The sequence below is a fragment of the Equus caballus genome, chromosome 3 (assembly GCF_041296265.1).
Source record: "Equus caballus isolate H_3958 breed thoroughbred chromosome 3, TB-T2T, whole genome shotgun sequence".
In the NCBI taxonomy this organism is placed as follows: domain Eukaryota; kingdom Metazoa; phylum Chordata; class Mammalia; order Perissodactyla; family Equidae; genus Equus; species Equus caballus.
Window position 1 is genome coordinate 71,559,959 of NC_091686.1, and position 24,033 is coordinate 71,583,991.

Genomic DNA, 24,033 nt, shown 5'->3' on the forward strand with positions numbered 1-24,033 from the left:
TCTCTTCTCGCCTGTAGTGTCTTGGCTGAGAAGTCTGCTGACAGCCTGATGGGCTTCCCTTTATATGTCACTTGTGGCCTTTCTCTTGCTGCTTTTAGGATTCTCTCTTTGTCTTTAATTTTAGACATTTTGATTATAACATGTCTTGGTGTGGGCCTCTTTGGGTTTCTCTTGCTTGAAGCTCTCCGTGTTTCCTGAACTTGGATGTCTGTTTCCTTCCTCAGGTGAGGAAAATTTTCCTCTATTATTTTGACAAATAAACTTTCTGCCCCTTTGTCTCTCTCTTCTCCTTCTGGGACCCCTATAATCCAAATGTTAGCACATTGATATTGTCCCAGAGTTCCCCAACACTGTTCTCGTTCTAATTCTTTTTTCTCTTTTCTGTTCTGCTTGGGTGATTTCCTCTAATCTTTCGTCTAGCTTGCTGATCCATTCTTCTGCTTCCTCTACTCTGCTGTTGAGTCCCTCTAGTGAATTTCTCATTTCGAGTATTGTATTCTTCATTTCTGATTGGTTCTTTTTTATATCTTCCAGTTCTTTGCTGATGTACTCACTGTGTTCATCCATTCTTCTCTGCATATCTGTGAGCATCCTCATTATATTTTGTTTGAATTCTTTGTCAAGGAGGTTACTAGTTTCTGTTTCACTTAGTTCTTTTTCTGGTGTTTTGTAGTGTTCCCTTGCTTGGAAAGTATTCCTTTGCCTCCTCATTATGCCTCTTTCTCTGTGCTATTTTCTTTGTACTAGGTGAGTTGGCTATGTCTCCTGATCTTGGAGAAGTGGCCTCATGTATGAGATGCTTTATGAGGCCCAGCAGTGTGCTTCCATCTTGTCACCAGACCATAAGAACCAGGAGTTACCCCTTTGTGGGCTACTTGTGTTCTTCTGCTGTAGCAGGGTTGCTCCCACTGCAGGTACCCAGGGAGTCTGATCTTTCCTTCCCTGGCTAGCTATTTGTAAATCCGGTTTGGAGGGGCCTCAGCACTGTTGGCTACAAAGTCTATTAGCACACTCTTATTGCAATTGTCCTCTTAATTGGGTTGGTACCCAGTGCAGCTGGTTGCTAGGCTCAGGGGCATACAGTTGTGATAGGCCTGAGGCCAACAAGGCTGTTGTCAGTCCTCTTAGGAGTCCAGCTGAGTGGGGCTAGCCCTTGGCATGGAGGCACTCAGTTGTTTCAGGCTTTGGAATGTGGGGCTGATCCTTTTTATGGTTATTTGTGAAGCACAAGTCTTCTGCCACTGATAAGCCTCACCTCCCTCTGGACCACATACACTGTCAACACAGTCCTGGTCCGTGAACACTTCCCAACCCCCTGGAGCATACCCCAATGCCACACTGCAGAGGCCCCCATCTCTGTCCCAATTCCCCCCATGGTTCACCTGGTCCTCACTCAAGCCCTGCCCCACAGAGGCAGACACCCTTTCCTGCCTGTAGAGGATCAAGGCACTCAGTCAATGCAAGCTGAAAAGTAGACTGAGGGCTTGCTGTTAGGTGGGGCCAGTCCCTAGCGCAGGTTGCTTGCCCTGGCTGAACTGGATTAAATCTGTGCTCTAGTGGGTGTGGCAGACCCCTGGGCTAACAGCCCAAGGAACATGCCTCAATGGCTCCCACTGGTGTCTGTATCAGCACGCCTGGACCAGCTCAAAGCAATGGCCCCCACCAATGTCTCAGTCTCCGGAGAGGATCCTCCTCTCACCAAGATGCCCCCAGAGCCCACCAGGTGTGTCTTGTTTCACCAAAGGACAGTCAGCCTTCTCTCTGGTGATTTTCGGTTGCTGCAATGAGTGAGTTTGTGCGTGGGCCCTTTAAGACCCAGATCTTTTTGGCTTTCAGCTGATAGCTTTTCTGGGGTGTCCTCACTGCAGTTAATAGCCAGCAAAGCCAGACAGTAAGACCCCCCTCTCAGTTGGGCTGAGTCCGAAGGATGGTTATAGAAGTATTGCCCCCACTCCGGACCTCACTCCTCCAGGGAGGGCTGTGTACATTAGGGTGACTCCCGCATGGCCAGCTGAGAAGCGCCGCTGGTCCCAAAGGTGGTTTCTTTCCTCTCCTGCCAGAGTTACTGCCTCTTCTGCTTTCGTCAGGACTGTCCCTTGTCATGGGGGTTCTTTTTATTCAGTTTTCAGTTTTTAATCCAGGGTGATTCTTCCCAAAAGTCTTGTAACCTGGTTGTGTTCATGTGAGGAGGCGAGTTCAACATCTGCTCACAGCGCCATCTTGACGAGATCTTCTCCCAATTGTTAAGTTGTCTTTTCGTTTTGTTAATGGTTTCCTTTGCTGTGCAGAAAATTTTCAGTTGATGTACTCCCATTTGTTTATTTTTTCTTTTGTTTCCCTTGCCCAGTGAGAGATGGTAGTTGAAAATATGGTGCAAACACTGATGTCAAAGAGAATACTGCCTGTTTTTTACTAGAAATTTTATGCCTTCCAGTCTTACATTCAAGTCTTTGATCCATTTTGAGTTGATTTTTGTGTCTGGTGTAAGATAATGGTCTACTTTCATTTTTTCACATGTGGATGCCCAGTTTACTCAACACCATTTATTGAAGATATTGAAGAGACTCTCCTTTCTCCATTGTATGCTCTTGGCTCACTTGTCGAATATTAGCTGTCCATAGATGTGGGCGTTTATTTCTGGGCTTTCAATTCTGTTCCATTGATTTGTGTGTCTGTTTTTGTGTCAGTACCATGCTGTTTTGGTTACTATAGCTTTGTGGTATATTTTGAAATCAGGGAGAGTGATTGTTCTTTTTCCACAGGATTGCTTTGGCTATTCATGGTCTTTTGTTGTTCCATACATATTTTAGGATTCCTTGTTCTATTTCTGCGAAAAACGTTGTTGAAACTTTGATGAGGATTGCATTGAATCTATAAATTGCTTTAGGAAGCATGGTCGTTTTAACTATGCTATTTCTTCTAATCCAACAGCACCGAATATCTTTCCATTTCTTCAATTTATTTAGACAATATTTTATAGTTTCCAGTGTACAGATCTTTCACTTCTTTGGTTATTTTCATTCCTAGGTATTTTATTTTATTTTATTTTATTTTGTTGGCACTTGTAAATGGGATTGTATTCTTAATTTCTCTTTCTGCGACTTGGTTGTCAGTGTATAGAAATGCAATTGATTTTTGTATGTTGATTTTGTATCCTGCAAATTGACTGTATTCATTTATTATTTCTAAATTTTTTCGTGGATTCTTTAGGGTTTTCTATATATAAAGTCATGTTGTGTTCCAATAGTGACAGTTTCACTTCTTCTTTTCTCTTTTGGACCCCTTTTGTTTCTTTTTCTTGCCTGATTGCTCTAGCTAGGACTTCCAGTACGATATTAAATAAGAAAGGTGAAAATGAGCATTCTTGTCTGGTTCCTGTTCTTAGAGGGATAATTTTCAGTTTTTCTCCATTGAGAATGATATTAGCTGTGGGTTTGTCATATATGGCATTCATTATATTGAGGTATGTTCCTTCTATACCTATTTTACTTAAAGTTTTTACCATAAACGAGTACTGTGTCTTGTCAAATGCTTTCTCTGAATCTATTGAGATGATCATGTAATTTTTATTCTTCATTTTGTTAATGTGGTGTGTCGCATTGATTGATTTGTGGATGTTGAATCATCCCTGCATCCATAGTATAAAACCTATTTGATCATGATGTATGATCTTTTTAATGTATTGTTGTATTCAATTTGCTAGTATTTTCTTGAAGATTTTTACATTGTTGTTCATCAGTGATATTGGCCTATAATTTTCTTTTTTTGAGTTGTCCTTGTCTGGTTTTGGTATCAGGATAATATTGGCTTTGTAGAATGAGCAAAGAATCCTCTCTTCCTCTTCAATTTGTTGGAACAGTTTGAGAAGGACAGGCATTAATTCTTTGAATGTTTGGTAGAATTCACCAGGGAAGCCGTCTGGTCCTGGACTTTTATTTTTTCGGAGGTTTATGATTGCTGTTTTGATCTCCTTACTGGTGATTGGTCTATTAAAATTCTCTACTTCTTCTTGATCTAGTTTTGGAAGGTTGTATGATTGTAATAATTTATCCACTTCTTGTATATTATCCAATTGGTTAGCGTATTGCTTTTCATAGTATTCTCTTATAATCTTTTGTATTTCTGAGGTGTCTGCTTTAATTTCTCCTCTTTCGTTTCTGATTTTATTTTTTTGAGCCTTCTCTGTTTTTTTTCTTTTCCATTTTTTGAAGAAGATTAGCCCTGAGCTAACATCTGCTGCCACTCCTCCTCGTTTTGCTGAAGAAGACCAGCCCTGAGCTAACATATGTGCCCATCTTGCTCTACTTTATATGTGGGACGCCGACCACAGCATGGCTTGCCAAAGTGGTGCCATGTTTGCACCTGGGGTCCAAACTGACAAATCCCAGGCTGCCAAAGCAGAACATGCATACTTAACCACTGCACCACCTGGCTGGCCCCTCTCCTTTTTTTCTTCTTGAGTTTAGCTAAAGGTTTGTCAATTTTGTTTATCTTTTCGTAGAACCAGCTCTTGGTTTCATTGATTATTTCTATTTCTTTTTTAGTTTTGTTTTAATTTATTTCTGCTCTGATTTTTATTATTTCCTTCTTTCTGCTGATTTTGGGCTTTTTTTTTTGTTCTTCTTTTTACAGTTCCTTTAGGTCCATGGTTAGATTGTTTATTTGGGATATTTCTTGTTTGTTGAGGTAGGCCTGAACCACGTTTAGAACCACTTTTACTGTACCCCATAGATTTTGGCATGTTATATTTTCATTTTCATTTGTCTCCAGGTAATTTTTGATTTCTCCTTCGATTTCTTCATTCACCTACTTATGCTTCAGTAACATTTTGTTCAATTTTCACATTTTTTTGGCTTTTCTGACATTATTCCTATAGTTAATTTCTAGTTTTACACCATTGTGGTCCCAAAAGATGCTTAGTATTATTTCAATCTTGATACATTTATTGAGACTTGGTTTGTGACCTAATATGTGATCAATCCTGGAGAACATTCCATGTGCATTTGAAAAGAATGTGTATTCTGTGGTTTTTGGATGGAACATTCTATATATATCTGCTAAGTCCATCTGGTCCAATGTGTTGTTTAACGCCAATGTCTCCTTATTGATCTTCTGTTTGGATGATCTATCCGTTGGTGTAATTGGAGTGTTGAAGTCCCCTACTATTATTGTGTCAGTGTCTATTTCTCCTTTTATGTCTGTTAATCATAGCTTTATATATTTAGGTGCTCCTATGTTGGGTGTATAGGTATTTACAAGTGTTATATTTTCATCTGATTGCTGCCTTTATCATGATGCAGTGCCCTTCTTAGTCTCTTGTTACAGTTTTGTTTAAAAGTCTATTTTTTTCTGGTATAAGTATTGCTGCACCAACTTTATTTTCTTTGTCATTTGCGTGGAGTATCTTTTTGTATCCCTTAGCTTTCTGTTTGTGAGTGTCTTTACTTTTGAAGTGTGTCTCTTGTATGCATCAGACATATGGGTCATGTTTTTTATCCAGTCAGCCACCCTACACCTTTTGATTGGAAAGTTAGTCCATTGACATTTAAAGTAGCTATTGATAAATATGTATTCATTGCCATTTTGTTACTTTTTTCTGGGTGTTTTAGTAGTTCTTTTCTATTACTTTCTTCCTCTCTTGCTCTCTTCCCTTGTGGTTTGATGGCTTTCTCTAGTAATATGCTTGATTTCTTTCATCTAACTTATTTGTTTATTTATATATATTTCTGCTTTGTGATTACCACGAGGTTCCTATATAATATTCTACATTGAGTTTATAGTCTCTTTATTTTGATTTCTTTCTGTAAGCTCTACTCTTTCATTCTCCTCTTCCCACATTTTATGTTTTTGAAATAATATCTAATGTCTTGTTTTGTATGTGTCTATCCATTATTCTCTTATCATTTAAATAGGTAATTTTAGTACTTTTGTCTTTTAACCTTCATAGTATCTTCATACACGGTTGATTTTCTTCCTTTACCATATTTTTGCCTTTACCAGGGATTTTATTGCCTGGATTTTTTTTTTTTTGATAGTTTTCTTATCCTTATTTGTGGTCATTGCTTTCCTACGTAAATAAGTTCTTTCAGCATTTCTTGTATAACTTGTTTCTTGGTGATAAACTCCTTTAATTTTTGCTTGTCTGGGAAGCTCTTTATCTCCTCCTTCAATTCTGAATGATAACCTTGCTGGACAGAGTATTCTTGGCTGTAGGTTTTTCCTTTTGGCACTTCAAATATGTCATGCCCCTCTCTTCTACCCTGTAGGATTTCAGCTGAGATGTCCACTGACAGCCTTAGGGGTTTCCTTTGTATGTCACTTGTTGCCTTTTTCTTGCACCTTTTGCCCTTTGTCTCTCTCTTCTCCTTCTGGGATATCTATAATATGAATGTTAGTGTGTTTGATATTGTCCCAGAGTTCCCTCAGACTTTTCTCATTATTTTTAATTCTTTTTTTCTTTCATCTGTTCAGCTTGGGTGATTTCCTCTGGTCTTTTGTCCAGTTCACTGATCCATTCTTCTGTATCATCTAATCTGCTATTGATTCCCTCTAGTAAATTTTCATTTCTAGTGTTGTATTCTTCATTTCTGATGGATTATTTTTTTATATTTTCCAATTCTTTGTTGATGCTCTCATTGTGTTTGTCCAGTCTTCTTCCAATATTGGTGAACATCCTTATGAGTTTCTGTTTGAACTCTTTGTCAGGTAGATTACTTATTTCTGTCTCATTTAACTCTTTTTCTGGGGTTTTGTCCTGTTCCTTTGCTTGGAATGCATTCTTTTGCCTCCTCATTATGCTTCTTTCTCTATGCTTACATCTATGTATTAGGTGAGTCAGTTATGTCTCTTGATCTTGAAGAAGTGGGCTTATGTAAGAGATTCCTTTTGAGACCCAGCAGTGTGCTTCCCTTTCATCACCAGTCCAAATGATCCATGAGTGACTCCTGTGTAGGCTACAGCTGTTCTTCTGCTGTGAGAGGGTTCTTTTACTCCAGGAACCCAGGGAATTTAGTCTTTCACTCTCTGACTGGCTTTTTATAAATCACGTTAGGGGAGCCCCAGCACCACTGGCTACAAGTTCTAATAGCACATTCTTGTTGCAATTTTACTTTTGATTGGGTAGGTACCCAGTGTAGCTGGTTGCTAGGCTCATGTGCTCACAGTTGCTGTAGGTCTCAGGCCTACAAGGCTGTTGACAGCTGTCTTAGGATTGCAGCTGAGTGGGGATGGTCCTAGGCACAGGAGCACCCAATTGTTCCTAGGCTTTGGAAGGTGGGGCTGATCCTCTTTGTGGCTGTTTGTGAAGCACAGGTCTTCTGCTACTGAATAAGCTCCACCTCCCACAGGTCCACACACACCATCAACACAATCCTGGTCCATGCACAATTCCCAACCTCTGGGAACATACCCAGTTGTCTGACTGCAGAAGCCCCCACCTCTCCACGAATGCCCCCCACAGTTCACATGGTCCTCACACAAGCACAGAGACAGACACCCTGGCCTGCCTGTAGAGGATTAAGTCTCCCAGTCTATGCAGGCCTTCAATTAGCCTGAAGGCTGGCTGTTGGGTGGTGCCAGTCCCTAGGTCAGGCTTCCTGGCCTGGCTGAATTGGATTAAATCTGTGCTCTAGTGGGTGTGGCAGGCCCCTGGACTAACAAGTCAGAGAAAGAACTTCAATGACATCTGCCAGCATTTGGGTCAGCATGCCTGTACTAGGTCATAACAATGTCTACTACCAAAGTCTCAGTCTCTAGAGAGGCCTCACCTCTCACCATGATGCACTCAGAGCCTACCAGGTGAGTCTCTTTTCACCAAAGGACTGTGCAGCTTTCTTTCTTGTGATTTTTAGCTGCTCTTTGAGATGGGTGAATTTGTGCATGGACCCTATAAGAATTGGGTATTTTTGGCTTTCATGTGATAGCTTTTCTCGGGGTATTCCCTACTGAAGCTAATAGCCAGCGAAGCAAAATAGTAGGACACTCATCTCAGTTGTTCTGAGTCTGAAGGGTGCTTATATTGGTAATGGGCCCCTGCTCAGGTCCCCACTCCTCCATAAAGGGCTGCGTACCTTAGTGTGGCTCTCACCTGTCTGGCTGTGGAACTTCATGGCTCACAAATGTGGCTTTTCTTCTCTTCAGAAGGAATTTCTGGCTCTTCTGCCTCAGTCAGTACTGTCTGTTGTTGTAGCAGTTCTTTTCATCCCGTTTTCAGTTTTCTCTCCAGGGTAATTTTTCCAAAAATAGTTGTAACCTGATTGTGTTTGTGTGAGGAGGTGAGTTCAGAGTCTGTCTATGCTGCCATCTTCTCCTTGTTACTAATTTTAACAGAAGTGTTTATAATACCTTATCATTAAGTTTAAGTTTATTTCTTAAAATATTAATTTTTTCCTTTAGAGTTGTGGTCTCTTATTTTATAAAGCAACAACTCTTTGTTTTTTCTGGCATCTAGTCTAACTTTTCTCCAAGAAATCATTCCTCACAACTCACACAAAAAAATGAATGTTTTCAATAAAGTATGCTGCCAAGGAACATGCCGTATGTTCAGGGAGACATATGACCTCATCAAGACTGACACATTGCATTGAGGCTTTTTCTAGGCATTCTGTGATAGAAGCAGGTGCTTATTTCTTCAAGACTTGACCCTAAAAGAAATGTAGGCAGAGACTGCTGCACCCATCACTTATCCATGGTCAGAATCAAGCAGCAAAAGGCAAAACCGAGAAAAGATAACTTAGAATCTCATCTTGGAGACATTTTCTGAGTCATGGATTAGGCAGTGACTGATCAAATGCTGGATCAAAATTGTTTATTTACCTCTGATTCCAACGGTTTGGTACTCACTTTTGGAGCTTCTTACATAGGGAAACATTAGTGATAAGATATGACTCTGTATTCTCTCCCACCTCTTGGCATTCTAGAATATTCTTTTTTGGGAACATGTTAATAATCTGAGAAAGAATAATGAAGATGATAAATAGAAGGAAAATGTTTCTTTGACTCTCATAAATTAAAAAAATGCTGTTAGCTATAGATTGTCATTTGGTTATTCAGAATTTAGGATCCTCACTTTAAAATGTATTCTAAGTATATTTTTCTAATTTTTAAAACTATAACTCATAAAGAGTTATTAAGTGAATTATAATGTAGATAAATTCAAATCATTGAGGAAGAAATCAGTAAGATACAAATCAAGTTCAAAAAATATTTTGAAGAACTATTTACAAACATTTTTGGGGAAAAAAGGAACGTTAGGATAATTCTACTAGGTTAGACACAACTCTGGTTAATGTACTTTGGGACAATAAAATCATAATTTTTAGGGGATGTTCTTTTCTACCAGACAAAAATATACAAGTTAACACTATGTTACTGTAGCTGGACTCAAAAGTTCATAGTAAATCAATAACAAATTACCAAGTAAAACATAGAGACAATCTTCTAAAATTTAATAATCCTTCTTTCCTTCATCAAAATGCCGCGGCATGGAATCAAAAGGGCATAACATAATTTCTTTTGATTTCCAAATTTGGAAGATTTTCTCATAATCTTTTCATCCAAATCCATTACTTTTTACTCCTCTTGTCCTATATTGTCCTCATTTCACTAAGATACATTAAGTGCATTAGACATCATCTCAGGAGTAGATTTTTTTTTTTTTTAAGATTTTATTTTTTCCTTTTTCTCCCCAAAGCCCCCTGGTACATAGTTGTATATTCTTCGTTGTGGGTCCTTCTAGTTGTGGCATGTGGGACGCTGCCTCATCGTGGTTTGATGAGCATTGCCATGTCCGCGCCCAGGATTTGAACCAATGAAACACTGAGCCGCCTGCTGTGGAGCACGTGAACTTAACTGCTCGGCCACGAGGCCAGCCCCTCAGGAGTAGATATTTAATAGGAAATGCTATCATCTTGATATGAAAGAGAGTCAATCAACCATATGACTCTGCAGTTCTACTCTGAGGTATACATACGAGATAAATGAAAATTTATATGTTCACAGAAATATGTGCATGAATGCTCATAGAAGCATTATTCAAAGTAGCCAAAAATAGAAACAGCCCAAACGTTCACAACTGATAAATAGGTAAACAAAATGAAGTATATCCATACAAAGAAATATTATGCAGCAATAAAATGTAGGGAAGTACTGATAGATACTACAACGTGGACATACCTTGAAAACATTATACTAAGTTAAAGAAGGTAGCACATGAGGACACATAGTGGATAATTTCATTTATATGAAATGATATAAGATTATTCTGGAAGAAGCCAATAGAAACAGAGTGTAGATTAATGGTTGTCAGGGGATGTGAAGAGGGAGAAATAGAGCCTGACTGCCAAAGGACATGGGATTTTTTCTGGGGAAATGAACATATTCTAAAATTAAATAGTGGTGATGCTTGTATAACTTTACCAATATACTAAAAACTACTCAATTGTGTTTAAAAGAAAGGCTTGTATGATATATCAATTATATCTCAAAGAAAACTATCATATAAATAATGAGGGAGTGAAACATCACATAAAGAGAATAAGATTATACCCATGGCTGACACCGATGAGCTACCAAAATGGGATAAATACAGAATATAAAACCGGATTTTAAATATCATTGTCATTACCATGATCAAACCCATAAATTATGGATATTTGCTCGTGATCTCTTATACAGATGGATTGTTTTGGTAACTTCAAAATCCCTTATATTTTCTGATCCAACCTTAGTTCACTTAGAACATCAAAGAGAATATTCAAAAGGCCATATGTTGGGAAACCATATAGTTATTATGATTTCCTCATATCAGTAATACTAAATGCATATTTCAGAAGGACACCAAATCTCTAAATAACCTTCCTTATTCCACAATAACCGAATAGAATTTAGAAATGAAGCTCTAACTCTAAACTAAGGAAAAATGATTTAATTCAGAGTCACTAATTTGAGTTCTTATTCAGTTAATGTTTAATGGTTACCACTTCAGTTGAAGGGTGCCCTTTTGTACTGTTTGCCAACTGAATATGTCAGAAGAGCAAATATTTTGCCTCCAGATTATTATGCAGTGCTATATCTTTACCAAAGAAGACAAAATTTTTGAAACAGGAACTTTAATTTTGTATAGCAAAAAGACAATCACTTTTGAAAAGTTTGTCAAAAGATTTCCATTCCTGCGATGAACATAGGGGTGCATAGGACTTTTGGACTTGCTGATTTCAAGTTCTTAGGAGAGATACCCAGTAGTGGGATGGCTGGGTCATACGGTATTTCTATTTTGAATTTTTTGAGAAATCTCCATACTGTTTTCCATAGTGGCTGCACCAGTTTGCATTCCCACCAACAGTGTATGAGGGTTCCTTTTCCTCCACAACCTCTCCAACATTTGTAACTTTTTGTTTTGGATATTTTTGCCATTCTAACAGGTGAAAGGTGATATCTTAGTGTAGTTTTGATTTGCATTTCCCTGATGATTAGTGATGATGAGCACCTTTTCATGTGTCTATTGGCCATCTGTACATCTTCCTTGGAGAAATGTCTGTTCATGTCCCCTGCCCATTTTTTGATCCGGTTGTTTGATTTTTTGTTGTTGATCTGTGTTAATTCTTTATAGTGGAAGCAACCTAAGTGCCCAGCAACTGATGATTGGATAAAGAAGATATGGTGTATATATACACAATGGAATACTACTCAGCCATAAAAAAGGACAAAAGCGTCCCATTCACAACAACATGGATGGACCTTGAGGGTATTATGTTAAGTGAAATAAGCCTGATAGAGAAAGACAAACTCTGTATGACTCCACTCATAAGTGGAAGTTAACATATAGACAAGGATAACTGATTGGTGGTTACCAGGGGAAAGGGGGGGCTGGGGGAAGGCACAAAGGGTGAAGTGGTGTACCTACAACATGACTAACAATAATGTACAACTGAAATTTCACAAGGTTGTAAACTATCATAATCTTAATAAAAAGAAAAAAAAGAGATTTCCATTCCTGGTAAGATGTAATTAGTTATAGTGGCACACTTGAAAGCACCAGAGAAAGATAGATAAATTACAAAAGTCATTTTTCAAACACATCAAATGTTTTTTGGAGCACCAAGGGTGAGATAAATTGGAATTGGAGAAGAGGAGGAGACACTGCTATTGTGAGCTGAGGATCACTGCCTGAGTTCCCTGCTCCTGCTGGGAGCATCTGCCAACTCTGTTCAGGGACTAGGGCTCAGGCTTAGCTCAAGCAGAGAGACTGTATTGTCGCCAGGCTTTTTCCATGTTCTGGACTGAAATTCTAGTTTGGTTATTCATAACCTCACTATGGTATACTTTTGATGTGGGGGAGGCCAATTGGATTCACATGTGTTACATAGGCCCAAAATTGGTACTTTAAGAATTTTTCTTAGAAAATTGGATGGTAAAACATTTTGTACTTCACATTAGTTTGTTTTTCCTCTATTACCCTTCCTTTTTATTCAGGAAAACCTACCACAATATGTGAGACTATGGGGAAAGCTGAAATGTGGTTGATTCGAACTTCCTGGGATTTTGAATTTCCTTACCCTTATTTACCTCACTTTGAATTTGTTGGAGGACTACACTGCAAGCCTGCAAAGCCCCTCCCGAAGGTAATTAAATGTCTTTATGTTTGCTTCGTTGAGTATTTGTCTTTTGGAATGATTTCTAGTTTATTATTTAAAATATTTGACGTCAAACTAAAAACATAGACACAGGAATTAATGGACAGTATCCTCTTAGGCTATTATACTGACAGAGGGAACTTTTAACATTAACATGGCAACCATTAGTTATGTTCATCAAGTATACCAGATACTTGATAGGAATGAAATTCCTAGCCCTGAGCTTAGTGGAACCATGGAGTACTCTCTAGGTGATAACTATGAGCCAAAGTGTCACGGATCACTTCCCGATCCAACAACTAATTGTCAGGTCCAGATACTCTAGAATTTTCTTTTCCTTTGTTATGTCAACAGGCTGTGCTCCAAATATTGGCTACTCTGTCAATCTGAGTTCTGGATTAAAGAATATCTGTACCAACAGCAGCTCATTAAATGGACGTATGGCATGAGAAAGAAATAAATTGTTTTAAGACACTGAGATTTTGTAGTTGCATGTTATTTAACATCATCTCATCTTAGAATTGGAGAATTGTGAGGAATTATAATAATTTGAGAATAGATCAAACTGAGATGTGAAGACCTATCTAAAAGATCTGGCAGAAGTGCAGTGATGATGAACAGTTTGGTTTGAACAAAGGAAATAAATTAGGCTAGAGAGTTAATTGAGGGATAGGTTATAAAAAATAATGAGCACTACTAAGTATTCTTTACTTCAAATTTAAGGTCAGTGAAGGATCAATGTAAAATTTTTAAGCAGTAACATGATGCATCTTACCCTTTCATAAAACTTGGCTATTAAATTTTTTGGAATGGAGCAAGATTTGAAGAAGGGAAATAAGCTAAGATACAGTTGCAATGCTTCCTGAAAGAGATTATAGAGATCCAAACTACAATATGATAGTGATTTGAGTAGAAGTGCAGAGATTTAAGAAAGATTTACAAAGAAAATCAATAGGATTTGGTTATTGCTTGGAGGTGGAGATTAAGGGAGAAAGTTCAAGAACAAATCCTTGGCTTTCATTTCTTTGTATGTCTTTCCTCTATTGTTTCTTTTTATGGACACTTTAGTTGAGCACATTGGCGTTTATTAAGGTAAGGAACAGTTGTGAGGGTAAATAATGTGTTTATATTTGGGCATGCTGAATTTGACATACCAATGCAGTGTCTAGTAAGCAGTTATTGAATTCAGTGTTCTTAATCTCAGGGGACAAGCCTATGTATTATTTGTGATAGACTTCTTTCTATATCCATTTACATTCACAGAAAAATTGAACAGAAAGTACAAAGAGTTTGACCTATCCCCTGTCTTCTTCCCACTCACAGCTTCCCCCCACCATCAATATCCCACACCAGTGTGGCACATTTGTTACAATCAATAGACTAACATTTACACATAAGTATCACCAAAGGCCAGTGTTTTCATTAAGTTTAACTGTTTGTGTTGTACTTTCTGCAGGTTTTAAGAAATGTAAGATGAGATGTATCCACACTGATAGTATCATACAGAATAGTTTCTTTGCCTTAAAAATCCCCTGCTCCACTTATTTATCGCTCCCTGCCCCTAAATCCTGGGAAACAACTAATTATTTTACTCCCTGCATTGTTTTGCCTTTTCCATAAGCAGTGATTTAAAATAATGATGTCGAGGAATAAGAAGACATGATTTTGTATTGGTTAAGTCACCCTGGGTAGATGTAGAATTTGGGATGGACCAGAAGACTGTGAGCCAGATGGCAAAGGCTTCTGTGAACAGGGGTGTTGCTGAAAGTCTGACAGGTGACATATTAAAAATAAAGTACTAAATTTGATGCAATCATATCCATCATTTGTACTTTATGGTTTGTACTTTTCAATGTCTCATTTAAAATATTTTTCTCATTTCTAATATTAGAAAGCTACTGTTTCATGTTTTATTTTAAAAGTTATAATATTTTATTTTAATATGGATTCATCTATCCCATTTAGATTTTATATTAATGTATGATATGAGGTAAAGAGTCCCCTCCATTTTATGTCTAAGTAGTGAATATATTTCTATAGTGTTGCCTAATAGTATATAATCGACTCAGTGTGAATTTTTCTCAATGGTTGTCTCAATGACTTGTGATATCACTTTATATATAGCAGGCTTTTAGATACTCATGGTTTTTTTCTGGTCTCAATATTTTGGTTTTGTGTTCACTTTGTCTGTTAGGAGGTTAGTACCACTAAATGTATTGTATATTATTCTCTGATTTTAAGAAGTCTCCAGTATTTCTTTTTCTCTTTCAAAGTTCATTAATTATTTATAAAAACATATTCTATATAATTTTAAAATATTTGCCAATTTATCAAGAAAATTATGCCATAATTGAAAATATAAAAAATTTGATATTTTTATGTATTAAGTCAATCCATCTATAACCACAATATGAAGATTAATTTTATGAGGTACCCAGATATGTTTCTAACATTTTCTGGATGTTTCTGCAAGGGCATTTTTGGATGAGATTAACATTTAATTAGTGAACTTTGAGTAAAGCGAATTGCTTTCTATTATCTGAGGGAGCCTCATTCAATTAGATGAAGGCATTAATAGAGCAAAAGACTGACCTCTCCCAACCTAATGCAGTGTCTGACAGCAGAAGGCCTTCAGATTTGAGCAACATTGGCTCTTCTTTGGATCTCCAACCCGATGCCCTACCCTGAAGATTTTGGACTTATCAGGCTCCATAATCACGTGAGCCAATTCCATAAAATAAATCGCTCTCGATAGATAGATAGGTAGATAGATAGAGAAAGAGATAGAGGGGGGAGAGAGAGATGGATAGATAGATTGATATAGATGGATAGATATACACACATAGTATTGGTTCTGTTTCTCTGGAGAACACTGACTAATACACACAATACATCTCTTTATATATTAGTGTCTTGTTTTACGTCATTTACTAGAATTTGAAACTTTTTTCAATAAAAGTACATTTGTCTGTACTCTTAAGCGGTTTATATTTTTTAATTGCTATAGTGAATGATGACTCATTTTAAACATTCACATTGGCTACTGCTGTTGTGAGGAAATATTATTGATTTTTCTGTAGTGATTATAAATCTGACCAAATGTCATTTATAATGGTTTGCATATTGGTTATTTTCATTTCCCAATATTGTCATTCACAGCTGTACAAAGTTTATGTCTTCTCATTTAAATCTGACACATTTTTTTCTTGTCTCATTTGGTTGGCTTATTTTGGTTAGTACTTACATATAGGGTGAAAAAACTTCCTTTAACTTCAGCATGATTAAACATACTATTTCTGTTTTCAATGCAAAGCAATACATTCCCATAATATTACTGTTCTCTCCTGATTGTGCATCATAGGTATTTCTACATCACTTATTTGATCAGTAAGTTATATGGCTACCTCATTCCTATATGTGTTTGTGGAAATTTATAAAAAGTGCAAATGGAACCAAAATAAAGAAAAATTTGAAAAAACGGGAAAACAATGTAAACATCCCATTAGCATGTCATATTACTGACTGATTCAGCATAAAAGTTAACGATAACTTCAAAGTACCCAAGGTTAAATATGAAGTGAAGTAGCAGAGCTATTTATCTTAAAGTAGAAGTCAAGTGTTCATTTGGACCATTGAGGAGAGAGTTGGATAGCAGAATAGAGTATTAAGTATGGTCATTGGCTTTACAATCAACAAGCTTAACTTAGAAATTCAGTTCTGCCATCCACAGCTGTGTAACCTTGAACCAAGTCCTTAATCTCTCTGAGACAGCTATCTCAGCAGCAAATGTATACATATCCCTTAAGATCACTGTGTATTGAAGTTAAATGCTACATATAAAGAGCTTAGCACCTGGCAAAAGATAACTAGTAGTCAATAATATGTAAACACAAAGACACACCTCAAAAATCTTTAGAACATGCTTGATAGAAAACTTCTGTTTAAACCATTTTTAATTTGCCTAATAACCAGCGATTTCAGGTCATATTTCATACTTTAAAATGGCTAATGTATGAAAAGGTAGAACTGGTTTAGTAACTGAGACACATTGAGAAGAGTGTACGAATATTGTATTCTCATAACTCTAGACTTTCATATTACAAAGACTCTTGTTTTCTTTACAGGAGTTAGAAGAGTTTGTCCAGAGCTCTGGAAAAGATGGAGTTGTGGTATTTACTCTGGGTTCAATGATCCAAAACCTCACAGAAGAAAAGTCTAACATGATTGCATCAGCCCTTGCCCAGATTCCACAGAAGGTCAGATAATCTTATTTTTTGAGGGGCAGCTAATCTAAAATCCATGAATGTCTCCTTAAAAGTGTACTTTACAAATGTAGAAAAAGCTATTGGTATTGTTAGTGTCAATTTAACTGGTTCTTAAAGAAAAAATATTAAATGTTAGAAGAAGATAGCTAAAAACATTTGACTGCTCTCTTGCTTTAAATCTGGCATTACTAACAGGAAAGCATTGCAGTATTTTCTTTAACTAGTGAATTACAACTAAATCTGACCTCAAACAATCTGTCAGCTTTATGGCTAGGTTTTAAGGCTTCCATGTAATCTAATCTAGTTTTGTTGTTGTTTTTTTCCTACAAAGATTGACCCTGAGCTAACATCTGTTGCACATCATCCTCTTTGTTGTTTTTTTCCCCCTCCCTAAAACCCCAGCACATCATTGTATATCCTAGTTGTAAGTCATTCTTGTTCTTCTCTGTGGGATGCCACTACAGCATGCTTTGACGAGCAGTGTGTAGGTCTGCACCCATGATCTGAACCAGTGAACTCTGGGCCACTGAAGTGGAGCATGCAAACTTTACCACTCAGCCACAGGGCCAACATCTCTGGTTTGTTTTTTAAGTCTGAGGCATACATAGAGGGTACAACTAGCATGACAGAGAATAAAGGAAAAGATATTCAAAAACACAGCCTCAATTCACAAGGTCCTTGGGACCATATTTCCTTATAATCAATGATTTTGCACGAAGCCTTAATTGAGTCTGGTACTGATAGCTTAGATTCTTGGAGTACTTCTAAATAGTGATTCTTCTGTTTAAACAGTTAACACCTTTAGTAGGAGCAGGCCCGGTTGCCAAGTGGTTAAGTTCACACACTCCATTTTGGCAGCCCAGGGTTTCACTGGTTTGGATCCTGGGCATGGACATGGCACCACTTGTCACGCCATGCTGAGGTGGCGTCACACATGTCACAACTAGAAGGACACACAACTGAAAAACATACAGTCATGTACTGAGGTAATTTGGGGAGAAAAGCCAGAAAAAGGAAAAGAAGATTGGCAACAGTTGTGAGCTCAGGTGCCAATCTTTTTAAAAAGAAAAACTTTTAGTAATATAGTAAAAGGTTTGTACAGTTCATAATATGATGCTCCTTTTAGATTTTTTGTATTAACATCATTCTAGATTATAACTGAGTAATGTTTTTCTCATACTGCCAGGGATAATGTTCCTTTCTAGTTTTAGGCAAAATACCAGAATATATGTCATTTAAGTTCTAACTGATCATAACAATACTTGTATTTATATCCAAATTTCTTTCAAAAGTTGTTTGCTGAAGTAATACTCATTTAAACATTTAATCTAGAAAGGATCTTCATAAAAATATTCAATTTTCTATTACATTAAAATACAGTGGTTAGAGGTGACATGAGGATGGTGTAGGAAGAACCAAGGATCTGCCACTTAATCTAAAAACAATTATACCGCCAGAAACTGTTTGATGTCACTATTCCGGAACTCTGAAGTCCATCAGAGCACTCACAACTTCCAGGGGAAAGCTTGCCTGTTAAATAGTGATTAATTAAAGTTGGTCAACTTCAGCCTTTAGAAGAGCAGCAGCTTCAAATCCTCCATCTCCCAGCCCCAAGCCAGGCAAAATGCCTGTATTCCTGGTATGATTTGTGGAGCCAAGGTTGGAAATAAGGATCATATCTTCCAAATATGGGGCTTCTGTATTCTGATTGTTGATTGTTACCTTTAGTCACTGAGGTAGAGGCCTGGAAGTTGGTCACAGGTTTTTCAACCCCCACAAGCTAAAAATACTTCAAGAAATTTAAAAGAGCAACACTGTCTCTTTTTTTTTTCCATATTTCCTTTTTTCTCCATTTAGGAGAAAGACAATAAAGAATGAGACCACTTTAAAACATCCTCACAGAGAGCAGAATTTAGAAAGCCATGTGCATGTCCAGCAAGAGACACAGGTTAAGAAAAGATCTGAGAAGATGTAAAGCTTTCACCTCAGGCTGATTCCTGGCAAAGAGATACCCTGCAAGAACCGAAAAAAAAAAAAAAAAGAAAAATCAAGCCACAAGGAAAGAGGAGAATCTCAAATCCAGAGTTAATACATTATAAGAATCCAACGTCCAGTTCTCTACAAAAATCGCAATGCATACAAAGATACATGAAAGCATGGCTCACTCAAAGGGCCAAAATAATGTGAGAGAAAGTATCCCTGAGGAAGCTTAGATGTTGGAATTACTAGACAAAATCTTTGAAACAATTGCCTTAAAGATGATCAAAAACCTAAAGGAAGATATTGATATAAAAAAAATACAATATAGGAACATAATGAAAAGATCAATAAAGAGAAAGAAACTACAAAATGAACAAAAGAAATCTGGTGCTGAGAAGTATAATAATTGAGATGAAAAATTCCTCTTGGATTGAAAAGCAGACATGAACAGACAGAAGAAAGAACTGGCAAACTTGAAGACAAGATGACACAAATTGTTGAGTCAGAGGAACAGAAAGAAAAATAAATGAAGAAAAGTGAACAAAGCCTAAGGGACTTCTGAGACACAACCAAGTGGAAGAACACACACACTATGGAAGTCCTAGAAAGAGGGAAATGGTCAAAAATAACATTTTAAGTAATAGTGGTTGCAAGTGTCCCAAATTTAATGGGAGAAATGAATCTAGAAATCCAAGAAAATCAACAAACATTAAATAGGATAAACTTAGGGATGCACACCAGACACATTATAATCAAGCTGTTAAAAAGCAGAGAGAATGGTAGAGTCTTGAAAACAACAAGAGAGAAGCAACTAATCACAGAAATGACCTCCATTTCTCATCAGAAACCTTGGAGGTCAGAAGGCAGTAGGATGATATTCTCAAAATTCTAAAACAAAAAATTCTCAACTGAGAATCTTACGTCAGGCAAAAATTTCCTCAAAAACGAAGTATAAATTAAAACATCCCCAGGTAAATAAAAGTTGGGGGAGATCATTACTACTAGAACTACCCTTCAAGAAAGGCAAGAGGTAGTCTTTTATGTTGAAATGAAAGACTACTAGATAGTAACACAAAACCATAAGAACTACAGATCTGCAGTAAAAGTAACTACAAAGGCAATTATAAAAGCTAGGAATATTGCATTTTTGGATGTAACTCCATATCTTCACTTTCTCACTGATTGAAAAGAAAAATGCATAAAAAACAATTATTAACCTGTATTATTAGGAACACAGTGTATAAATATGTAATTTGTGACATCGTTAATGGAAGGCGGGATGGAGCTATAAAGGAGTAGAGTTTTTGTATGCTATTGAAGTTAACAACCAGATGGTCAAAGGATAAATTACAGGGATAACTTAAAAATACTTTAAAATGAGTGAAAACTGAACAGACTGAACTTATGAGATACAGTGAAAGCAGTTCTCAGAGGGAAATGTAGAGCTGTAAAGGCCTATACTGCAAAAGAAGAAAGACCTAAAATCAATAAACTAATTTATATCATAAAGCATTAGAAAAAGAAGGCAAACTAAACCCAAAGCAACCAGAAGGAAGGAAATAATGAAGATTAGAGCAAAGATAAATAAATCAGAGAATAGAATAACAGCAGAGAAAATTAATGAAACCAAAAGTTAGTTCTTTGAAAAGATCAACAAAATTATCAGAACTTTAGCTAGAGTGGCAAAGACAATAAATGAGAAAAAGTAAATAACTAAAATCAGAAATGAATACAGGGAGAACACTACTGACTTTACAGAGATAAAAAAGATTATAAGGATGTTATGAACAAGTGCATTCCAGAAAAATTGGACAATCTAGAAGAAATAAATTCCTTGAAACATACAAGTTGTTTAAACTGACTGAAGAAGAAATAGAGTATTTCAACAGACCTATAACAAATTAAGAGATTGAATTCCTAATCCAAAATCTCTGAACGAGGAAAAGTCCTGGATCAGATAGCTTCATTGGTAAATTGAATCAAATATTTAAAGAAGAATTAAAGAATTAAACTAATCATTTTCAAGTTCTTCCAAAAATTTGCAGAGGAGGAATCACTTCCTAAATGGTTCTGTGAGGCCCAACTTACCCTGATACAGAAGCCAGATGAAGACATCCCAAGAAAATAAAATTACAGACCAAGATTCCTTGTAAATACAGCTATAAAAATCCTCAACAAAGTATTACACATCAAATCCAACAGAATATTGAAAGGAGTATTCACTATGATAAAATGGAGTCTATCACAGGAATTCAAGAGTGGGTCAACACAAGAAATCTATCTATGTAATACATTACATTAATAGAATGAAGGATTAAAAAACACACAATCATTTCCACTTGCACCCAAAAAAGGAATTTGACAAAATCCAACATTCTTTCAACATAATACCTCTCAGAAAACCAGGAATAGAGGGAAAATTCCTGAATATGGTGAAGCACATTTTTGGAAAACCCACAGGTAACATCTTACTCCATGGTAGAAACTGAAAACTTTCCTCCTAAGGTAAGGAGCAATACAAGGACACCTGCTTTTACCGGTGCTATTTAGCATTGTACCAGACGTTCTAGCTTAGGATCTTACACAAGAAAAAGAAATAAAAGGCATCCAAATTGGAAAGGAAAAGGTGAAACATTTTCTATTTGCAGATATCATTATCCTATATACAGAAAGTCTCCAAGAATCCATAAAAAGGTACCAGAACTAATAACCAAATTCAACAAATTTGCAGCATACAAGATCCATACAAAAATCAGTTATGGTTGTACACATGATCAATGAACAATCTGAACATGAAATTAAGAAAACAATTCCATTTACAAAAGCAACTAAATGAATTAAATATTTAAGAATAAGTCTAACCAAGAGGGTGAAATGTGTATATGCTGAAAACTAAAAAACATTATTACTGCAAGATATTAAATAAGATCTGAATAAATGAAAAGCCATCCTATGTTCAGGGGTACGGAGATTTAACATGGATAAGATGTCAACACTATCCAAAGAAATCTACACTCAATGCAATGCCTATCAAAATTGAAGAGTCTTTTTTGGAGAAATGGGAAATCTAATCCTCAACCTCATATGGAACTGCAAGATCCACAAATAGACAAAAGAATCTTGAAAAAGAAAAAAATTAGAGGACTCACATTTTCCAACTTTGAAATTTAATATAAAACTACCACAAATTATGTAGTACTAGCAGAAGAATAGATACGTAAACCAATGAAGTAGAAGACAGAGTCAAAAATTAATCCTCACATGTACGGTCATTTGATTTTCAACAATTGTTTAAGGTCACTCAGTGGAGAATGGACAGTATCTTCAAAATAGTGCTGGTAAAATCTTGATATCCACATCCACAAGAATGAAGTTGGACCCTCACTTTACACTATATATAAACATTAACTCAAAATGAGCCAAACACCTAAACTGTAGACATAAAAGTATAAAACTTTCAGATGAAAGTGCTAGAGTAAATCTTCCTCACATTGGATTTGGCCATGATTTCATAGATAATGACATAAAAGTACAGGCAACAAAAGAAAAAATAGATAAACTGGACTTTATCAAATTAAGGACTTTTCTGCATCAAAAGATACTATCAGGATAGCAAAATGCAATGTCTATATAGAGGTAAAAGTATTTGCAAATCATGTATTTGATAAAGAATTAATATCCACAATATGTAAAGAACTCCTATAACTCAACAAAAAGCCAATTCAAAAATGGGAATGGACTTCAATAGACACTTGTCCATAGAAAATATACAAATGGCCAATAAGTACCTAAAAAGATACTCAACATCATTAATCATTAGATAAATGCAAATCAAAAGCACAGTGAGAGACCACTCCACATGCCTTAGGATGGTTATTATCCCAAAATGGAAAATAACAGCATCAGTAGGATGTGGAGACAAAAAGACTCTTGTGCATTGCTAGTAGGAGTAAAAAATGATGCAGCCACTGTGGGAAAACAGTGTTGCAGTTTCTCAAAAAGTTAAATAGAACTACCTGATGACCCAATAACTCCAATCTTAGCTATATATCCAAGAGAACTGAAAGCATGAACTTGAATAGGGTTTTTACACAATAGTCATAGCAACATGATTCACAATAACCAAATAAATGGACAAACAAAATGTAGTATGTACCCACAATGGAATATTACTAAATCTTCAAAAGGAAGGAAATTTTAATGCACTACAACATGAATGACGCTTAAGGACATAACACTAAGTGAAATAGCCAGCAAGAACAAGACAAATACTATATGATCTCACTTACATGAGGTACCTAGAGTAGTCAAATTCTCAGAGACAGAAAGAAAAATCGAGGCTACCAGGGACTGGAGAGTGGGGGAACACGGAGTTATTGTTTAAGGGTGCAGTGTTTATGTTTGGGATGATGAAAACTTCTTGAGGTGTAGAAGGTGGTGATGGTTACACACATTGTTGATATACTAGACGCCACCGAATTGTACCATAATAGATTAAAATGATAAATATCATTGTGTATATTTTACAATAGTAAAAATAAGACAATGTTTGCCTTTATATTACTGCCAAATAAGTAACAAAAGTTCAAAACACTAATTCTTAAAATAATTGTAAGTAACATCCCTCCCCCTTGCTTCTGATAACTCCACTTAAAACTGCCATTTACCAGAAAGGCCTAGTAACACCAATTTGTAATTATTTCAGATACAGATTTTTTTTTCCTTTATCTACCAAATGAGAGTTGTCCTGTTGATGACAGCCTATCTATCAGGAATATAGCAAGCAAGTGAAGCATAGTTGCAGTTTGAACGATTTAAAAACACCCATTACTTAATCACTTAGGGCCTCAGTTTGCTCATCTGTTATATGGAGGCATTGAAGTAGATTAATTCTAAGTAACTGAATTCTGTGATTCTGAAAATCTTTTAATAAAGGCATTTATCTTAACAGGTTCTGTGGAGATACAGAGGAAAGAAACCAGATACATTAGGACCCAATACACGGCTATATGACTGGATTCCACAGAATGATCTTCTCGGTAAGACCAAAGAGAAGCAAAACAAAAGAGCTGAATGAGGGATAATCTGAATGATTATTCAATAACAAATATATCCAACAAATTTGTATTCAAAACAAGCAAAAAAACCACTTCCAG

The 24,033-nt window shown here is 36.4% G+C and overlaps 1 protein-coding gene across 1 annotated transcript in view; it reads left to right on the plus strand.

Moving 5' to 3' along the window:
* LOC100068026 (UDP-glucuronosyltransferase 2C1) overlaps positions 1-24,033 on the plus strand; it is a 42,390-nt gene that overhangs the window by 10,283 nt on the left and 8,074 nt on the right. The window contains exons 2-4 of the mRNA XM_001497927.5: positions 12,472-12,620; positions 16,757-16,888; positions 23,829-23,916. Coding sequence (XP_001497977.3) covers positions 12,472-12,620; positions 16,757-16,888; positions 23,829-23,916 — 369 coding nt within the window. The remainder of the gene's footprint in view (positions 1-12,471; positions 12,621-16,756; positions 16,889-23,828; positions 23,917-24,033) is intronic.